This window comes from Poecilia reticulata, linkage group LG13 (assembly GCF_000633615.1).
Source record: "Poecilia reticulata strain Guanapo linkage group LG13, Guppy_female_1.0+MT, whole genome shotgun sequence".
NCBI classification, from domain to species: Eukaryota; Metazoa; Chordata; class Actinopteri; order Cyprinodontiformes; family Poeciliidae; genus Poecilia; species Poecilia reticulata.
The window spans coordinates 10,113,979-10,122,842 of NC_024343.1; the positions used below are offsets into that span (position 1 = coordinate 10,113,979).

The 8,864-nt window shown below is 37.0% G+C and overlaps 1 protein-coding gene across 1 annotated transcript in view; it reads left to right on the top strand.

The window, feature by feature from the left end:
- The first annotated feature begins 432 nt into the window (after positions 1-432).
- The window catches only part of lekr1 (Leucine-, glutamate- and lysine-rich protein 1), a 76,794-nt gene continuing 68,362 nt past the window's right edge, over positions 433-8,864 (top strand). Inside the window, exons 1-2 of the mRNA XM_008425324.2 lie at positions 433-533; positions 3,674-3,777. Coding sequence (XP_008423546.1) covers positions 530-533; positions 3,674-3,777 — 108 coding nt within the window. The 5' untranslated portion in view covers positions 433-529. The remainder of the gene's footprint in view (positions 534-3,673; positions 3,778-8,864) is intronic.

Consider the following 8,864-nt stretch of genomic DNA (forward strand, 5'->3'; position numbering starts at 1 on the left):
GTGACACAGATTATTCTATTTTAAATGGCAATGAAAGGCTTGAAAAATAGAAACAAATCACAAATTTAATTTCACAAAAGTAAAATGCCCAATCTTACTTTGAGTTATTGTATCAATACAACTATGCAGAAAAAAAAAAAACGTAAAAAAGAATCTCAAGGAACCCAGAGGTTTTTTTGTTATTATTATGAAGCACTGTCAGGATAATTTCTAACAGTGTTTTCCAGTTTTAAAAGTTTGTCTCTTTTAAAACTTTAGCTTAGTTTTAAAAGTAACAGACACTGAAAATAGACCAGCTGTCCCAGCATTAAAATAAATGCATTTCCGTGAACAGAACCGACACTGGTTGGTTTTATTTTTGGTAACGTTAAATGCCTACGTGGCTTATCGTCACTCACGTCCTCCCTTAGTTGTGGCGCAAGGCTGCGTCGTAGCCATAGCAACGACGCAGAGAAACCTTCCCGGCTAAGTTTTTTGAAATCTTGCTCTTGTCTTCCTTGCATCTCCTTCGACAAGACAGGCAATAAGAATGGGTAGGTGGACATTTTTTGCATATTGACAGAAGACTGACGTGTCACCACTCAGGTATTCTCGTGGTGGCAAAGAAAAAAAAAGTTTTTAGAGAGCGCACACTGATTGTTTAATTAAATATTTTAGCATGAATTCATTACCCGTTGACCTAGTTCCCTTTAGCTTTTTATACAAGTCTCATTCTATTAACAGGGTAAACCAAATGTCTGCAGATGATATCATTCTATACGCATCAAAACAGTCAGCATTTTCTGTGTTAGCCAGTTAATGTATTGTCTAGCATTCTAATATTTTTGCTTCAGTCAGTTTGAGTAATTTCCTCGCATCATCCTGAAAACCCACTAAAAACAGTTCTTTGAAATAACCACACCTACAATCTGTGAGTAATAACTAAAATTGGTTGTTGGTGTAGCTTTTTTTCCAGAATACTGCTTTTAGTAGATGCTTTCCAGATGATGACAGGGGAACACCTTTATTGCACAGAAAACAATGAATAAAAAACTTCCACCCAAAGACTTATTTCACAATAATTGGTGATGTTTAGTCAGATTGGATAGGCGTCTCTAAGCAGCTGTTTTCATGTCTTTCCACAGATTCTCAATTCTCAGATTCTCAAAGTCTTGAGTTTTAGTGGGTCATTCTGACATGTGATTATGCTTTGATCTAAGCTATTTGTAGTTCTGTCTGTGTGTTTATGTTTTTTTCCCTGCTAGAAGGTGAACATTTTCCCCAGTCTTAATCATTTTGCAGACTCAGGTTTGGATCTAGAAGTGTCCTGCAGTTCAATTCCAGTCAATCATTCATTCCCATCATTTGCACCCAATCAAATACTTCTTATTTTCTTCACTGTCCTTGGTTAAAATGGAGCAATCCAAACGGCTCGTTGACCAGCATGCTTTAAAGTGGACATGGTATGATTAAAGTCATGAGCATTATTAGTTTCCTGCAATATAAAACATTTTGTATGTACTCAACCAAGTTTAGTTTTGGTGTTATCTGGCCAGAGTACTTTATTCTACATATTTGCTTGATTTCCTGTATGGCTTGTGGGAATCGTTAAACAGGGCCTCTTGAAGCTTTCTTTGAAGAATGATTTTCTTGTCACTCTTAACCTAAAATCCTGATGTTTACATTGCATGACTAATAGCTGCCAACTAATAGCTGCAGGTCCGTCATGAACCTTTGAGCAGCTTCTCTGATTAATTCTTTTCTTCCTGGTCGTGTTCATTTTGGCAGACAAGATGACCTTTGTCTTAGCAAAGTAGCAGTTATGCTATATTTGCTCCGTTTTCAGATAATGATGGTTCACTCTTTGAGACGTTGAAATCTTGGGATATTCGCAGAACTCCACTTGATACTATGTTTGATTGCCAAAAAATACAGTGAATCTTCTGGCCATAGTGTGGCGAAAAGTGAAAAAGTTGCATTATTTATGCGTGCTTTTGTACAGAACAAATAAGTTTATGAACCAAGTTGCCCATTCTTTCTTTAGACTGATTAATGGTTCAGTCAAGGCTAAAACAGACAATATCAGCCCTTCAAGTCTGAATCCATCTAAAATGACAGGCCGGCTTACTGCTGTCACAAAGCGTTACTAATGTATCCGTGCTGTGTGAGCCAGCAGTTGAGGATCTAAGCTGTGCTTTAAAATGCTGAACCTATGACAGCTTGCGGCCCAATCAAGATATTAGAGTGAGTGAGCATGAAGCCTCTTCCTGATTGGGCTTGGTTTGTGAAAGCAGTGCAGTTGTGCAGGACCCTGGAATGTGAACACAGAAGACACTAACTAATGCAGTAGCCTTTTTAGATACATCCTGTGTCAGTGTGCATGCCAAAGTGAGTGTTTGAGTGAGTACACAGATTTTATGGGATTGTCTGCCCTTCGTGCTTTCTGCTGCTGACCGCATCATTTACATATATGTACATTTCAGCAATGTTGCCTCACTCCGTTTCCATCTAATTTTTTGTGAGTGCTTTTCCATTCACTAAAAGTGCTGATGGATGAATAACCTGAGTGTGCACAACCAGACCGACAGAAATAGGCCAGAGTCAATTTGCAAAAATGCTTTTCTCTCTCGACTTGCGGTCCCATTTCTAACCACACTTACACAAAACTATTACACAAACACTTTTTGTAAAGTAACAAAAACTAATGCACGTTTAAATTTACTGTAATGATTTGTCATTTACTATTAAAGCAAACGGTCATCTTCGTTTCAAGTGGATATGCACGATAATTTATTTTCTACAAAGTTTGGGAATTTCCCACTGTCAAGAAAAGGTTAATATTTCTCTGGATTAGAAAAAAAGAATATTTGTGACAAATCAATCAGTAATGCTCAGAATATAATGTACTATCCTAAAACATATCTAGTTTAATGGGAGGATTCTTAAACCAGTATAAGACACTAGACATCTTAAATTGATGCTACCAGACGTATTTTTCAGATCGTGGCTCTATATCAGTGTTTCCCAACCCTGGTCCTCAAGACACACTGACCTGCATGTTTTAGATGGGTTTTTTTTTAAGGGACCTACAGTGAGGTTACATTTTCATTAATTCACCCATTTCTTTTACATAAACCCAATTGGAGCTGTGATGGTCTGATAAGTCAATTTTCACATATAGTACAGGATAGGCCATCATGTCCCTTGTTTATCAAAACATGTCTTATCCAAGACTACTCTATATATCCCAGTCTGTATGAATCATTACTGAATTATTATTATTTAGTATAATAATGTGTGTTGTTGATTAAGCAACACTAAAAGTGTGTGATATTACCCCTTTAATAATTGATGCGTATAGAATGATATCATCTGCAGACATTTGGTTTACCCTGTTAATAGAATGAGACGTGTATAAAAAGCTAAAGGGAACTAGGTCAACGGGTAATGAATTCATGCTAAAATATTTAATTAAACAATCAGTGTGCGCTCTCTAAAAACATTATTTTTTTCTTTGCCACCACGAGAATACCTGAGTGGTGACACGTCAGTCTTCTGTCAATATGCAAAAAATGGTAGCTTGCTTTATTTGTTACTATATATAATCCACCCATTACATAGTTCAGATATGTTGATTATTAACAGTACATCAAATGAAGTAGATTATTTCATGAAGCTATCCTGCTCCTTCTAGATTACAAAAAGAAGCCAACAGAAGAAAAGCTTGCTGAGAACGAGCAAATGAAAATCCTTCCTAATTCTCCTCCACTCTACCCGCTGCCTGAAGAGATAATAAAGGTGAGTGTTGTTTCAATCAGATTTCTTTCTTCTGAAATTCTTTAATACAATGACATTGTTTTCACATGTACTTAGCTGAGTAGTACATGTCTCAAAGCAGACCACTCTAACACTATATGTTTTCCAAATAATTGCTTTATTTTCTAAAAGTGGGATATATAAAGTCCCGAGTATTGCTACAGCAATCCAATTTTATATGCTACTGTAATCCATATTATTTGACAAAGAAATGGAACAATGCCTCCTCTTAAGATTCCATCTGTTGTGAGACAAAACACACACAAAGTATCATAGCAACAATGGCATGTTGCTTTTTATCCTTGCCAGTGTCAGGTGGTAGCTGAATATTCCCATATGCTATGCCATATGGTATGTGTATAAATTTTCCAGGAGTATTTCTTGCTTTTCCTTTTGAACTAGATGCTTAGCTACATATCTCACTGGTAATAAAATCTTAAAAGGCCAAGTTTTCCACAAATAAACAGCTGAAAAAAATTTGAATTTCTATATAAAAATGCTCCAGCTCTATAATCCTGAGTAATTAAGCAAAGAAATGCTTTTGGTAAATCGAGATAAATGGCAAATTATTTCCTCGTTCTATCCTGACAAAGTAAAGCATCACTGTTTACCTTTCATGCCATCAAAGTAGGTTGATTTTCCATGCCGGTTGGAAACTAACCTCAAATGTGTGGAAAAAGTATTGTTTGTATGGATGAACAATCTCCTTCACATTATAAATGCAGAGTATGCAGCTGCTGCAGACTAATGAGAAAGACATTTTCCACTGTTACCTTTAGTTTCCATAAAGGCCTAAAGCTGAGTTACAGTCTTCCCTGCTTTTTGCTTTTAGTGGTAGGAGTCAGACTGTACCACCATAAAAAAGTCATAACAATCCAAAGTTTTCATCGCCACACTTTTAATCATATGATTACGATTGTGACTAACTTACAATAACTGTCTGCTTGTGTGTTTTATGACCTGCAAAGACTTATTTTAACAATATTAGAAGACTTCCCTTTTTAATTTTAGCATAAGATACAATTAGTACAAGAGGTCTAAACATCTTTGTTAAGGTTTTAGGAATCTCATTGTTGTAACGTATTAGTCAGGCGAAGGGTTCAAACAATTTTCCAAGGCATCAGATATACCATGCAACACAGTCAAAGCAGTCATAAAGAAGTGGAGAAAATATGACACACGATGGACCAACCTCCATCATGTTGAAAAGACAATTAGGAAACTGGTCAACAAGGCTCCCAAAAGTACAGTAGCACTGTACTTTTATTTGGCAAGAACTGTCTGTGTAGTACATTTCACAGCAATCTCCCACTGGATGGCAAGAAGGAAGTCTTTTCTTACAAGAAAAACATCAACAATTTCAACAATGACCTTTTCTAAAATGGTCATTGTTGAAAATGTGAATGAGAATTTGTTCCTAGTCAACTTACCCGGTTAAAAAAGGTTAAATTAAAAAAAAAACGTTTGACACAAAACAACATAACACATGACCAACATAACTAGATTCCTCCGGTGATTACAGTCAAGATTAAGGCAATTCAGAACAGTTTCAATACTAGTCAGTGTTGGGCCAACGCCTTCAGGCTCCTGACAGAAAGCAAAAGGCCAAAAACCTTTTCATTTTTCAGCATGACAACCCAAAGTATTTATTCAAATCAATGAAACAACGGGTTCATGAGAAGAAGATAAATGTTTTGGATGTGACCCAATCTTAATAATGGAAATCTGTGGAGAGATTTGAGGAAGGTTATGGACAGGAGATACCATAATCCTGCTCAATCTGACAGATCTGCAGTGGTGCACTCCCACCTACAGAATGAGTGGTGTCGTAAGAATTAAAAGGTACTTTGAAAAAGTATTTCTTTAAGTGGGCGCACATCAAAGTAACCCTATTATTTCAGATTTTGTTTTCTTAATCTTCCCCATAAAATATTTCAGTTTGTTTTCAAGTGAGTCATATAGGTTATATGTCAAAATGTGCCAAATACTGGAAAATGTTTTATTGTGTTTTTTTACCATACAAAAAAGCAAGAGAGTGTAGGCTTTATATTCACTCTGTGGCTTTTTGTGTGATACTTCTTTTTCTAAACACGCCTTCATTCTGCTGGTTTTCAGTCATAATTTTTTATAGGTGAATTAATCTCAGATGTTATCTTTACAGATGCAAGATCTTATAGGAGCCTCTACACTTATTGACATTCATAGTAATGGTTTGTGTAAACCATATGAAAATAAATTGCCGTATCTACAATAAAACTTGCCCTTGCAAATTTTCCGTAGTTGACTTTGTTGATTACGGCTGATCGTTGCAGCCCCAGGGATGCATGAGGTGCTTTCTCTGATATGGACTCCTTGTTTACCCGCAAGCTTCTTTAATAAAGTGCTTCAAGACATGTCTGGCCCTAAGTGTTTACCTCTTTAGAATGGGAGATGTCCAACACATTTTTCATGTATCGCTTTATACTGATCCAGTAGAGTTCCACTCCAGCTTTCCTTTGTTTCTACAACCTGCTAGCTTAATTTTTAAAAGCTCGTATTTGTGCAGGACATTGCCAGAACGATTGGTGATTTATGGACAGCCAGAGACAGTTCTCTTCTTTCCAGTTTTAGTATTGATTTGTTTTCTAAAAGAAGCTTTCCTTTTTTCTGGACAAAGCACAATGATCTATTTAAGTTCCCATTAATGTGTAGCACACAATGTTTACATTGGAATGGCAAGGGTTATTACTATAATACAGAGATTTTTTTAACTGTCATATTTTTCCCTATATTTTTTACTTATTTAGTTTTTTATCATGTGGGATTTTGCTTCTGAATTTATCTTCTTACACATCTCTACTGGTTGGGCCAATAGGGGAGGAGGGTGTTATGATGACGGTCTTCCTATTTACCCAGAGAGAGCAATCTGTGGTATCTGAAGTTCTCGTTGTTGGTTGTCATTTTGGTGCAGAAATATTATCATGTTAACCATTTTTTACAATTTGCAATTATTGCCTTGGCCTACTTCAAAGTAAACTTTTTATTAAAACATAGCATGGGATGCCTGGAGAGCTGTTGTTCTGTGCTCACCACTCTTTCCTGTTAGCTGTCCTACTTCCTCTGTGTAGTGCTCTCTAGTAATCTCTGGAATTTCTCATTGAGGCCAGTAGATGGCTGAGAACAATACAGGGACTTTTATTATGCAACAATAGCAATTCCAACCCTGTGAACAGGACACACAAACCCTTCCTAGTTGCCTCCACAATACACACACAGTGAACAGAAAAACATTCAGGGTCTGTTCTGTTATTCGGCCTTACATCTTTCATCCTGCTGCTGTACAAAAAACTCAAATGAGAGTTCGTCATTTCTGCGGTATGCATTTATCTGAACCTTATGTGGCTTGTGTCTAGCTCTAATTTCTGAAAAAAAGAAGGAAGTAAAGTAGAAAAGAAAGAAGGAATGAAGGAAGGAAATAAGAAAAGACAGAAAGAAAGAAAGAAGAACACAACGTGGGGTAGAAAGAAAGCCGACAGACCAGGTGGTTGAGTCTTAGGGTCTTATTTACCTCCCTCTATCATCTACTCAGATTCCAGTAGATACTAAACCGACCGAGGATGTTCAGAACTTAGCCTCCTGCTGAGTGCACTTCAACATCATTTATTGGACGAGGTTCAGGTGGCCGGGGTCGAGCAGAGAACACAAGACAACAAAGGAAGTTGGCACTGTGAGCTCAGCTCTGTGGGCAGCACAGCACACTGGTCGGTGTGGGAGGCGAAGAGGAGATGGTGTACTAACAGGCCCATTTAAGTGCTGTTAATCCTGGTGGGCTAGGAGAGGGCTGGCACTGAAGTTTAATGGTGGGCTGCTGAGAGGGAGTTCTGCGGTTACAGACACACACGCCATGCCTTCCACCACACACTCGGGCACTGACTCAAGCACATATTGCACTGAAATTTCATGCTAGTGTATTGCAACGGCAGTGTACTGTATTGGGGATTTGACCCAAATACATACAATGCAGACAGATGTACACGGACACATACATTAAAACAGATTTGACAGCAACATGAATGCAAGTCTCTGTCAAATAAGATCTCTCTTGCATTGCAAATATCTATAACTGGTTGAATTGGAAGTAATGCAAACTCATCTGCTCACTAGCAACAAAATTGTGCAAAGGAAAGTAGCTGCTGTTTTATTTACCAGAGCTTCCTCTTTAGTGTATTTAAGAAAGATCTGTTTTTGCTACCACAGCAATATCGTAGTAGTGTCATTTGGTTTAAATGTGTCGAGTTGTCATGAAATGCTAGTCAGTTTCTGTTTCTCAACGAGAATTGAGCAATTACAGTTAAGCAACCGGGGAATACGATTGGCCTGTGCCATGGACTATAAACTTTATGTGCTGCTTCAGGGGTAATGTTGTTCTTAACATGGTATGATTCTCTTATATTGAAGACCTTCTCTTCAATAGGCATGTAACAAAACACAAGAATTGAGGCTTGGTTTGCACCTTCATGTTGAAGTTGTGGTTAGGTAAGTTTTAAATATGAAATATTTTTTTATTTACTTCATTCAACCATTCAGTCAGAAACATTCTGTGAGTCGTGGGAGAGCTACGTCCTATTTAACCCAGAAAAGGATTATTTTAGATTATTAGTAATATCAGAAATTGTGGAGTGCGCACTATTTAGATCAACATTATACAGCCCAGAAATTGAATCAGAATTAGAATAACTACGAACTTGGAATAAAGAAATACTTAACAGGAACAGTCACTGCTTAGCTTATATTACTTTTAATCCAGAAAAGGATTTAGAACAAACTTAGAATTGTTGAGTACTCACTTTAACCCAGAAAAGGAATTAGGTCAGTCACTCTTTAGCTTATTTTATCAGAAACTGTAGAGTACTCACTATTTAGAAATGGTATTAGATACTTGGCAATCCTGAACAGGAGCACTTAGTTTACATACTTTAGAACAACATTAGATTGTTTTTTTCCCCCTTTTTTCTTCTTTCCTTTGGTTTGTTATTTTGTTTGTATTTCCTTTTAACTCATGTAAAGCACTTTGAATTGCCTTGTTGCTG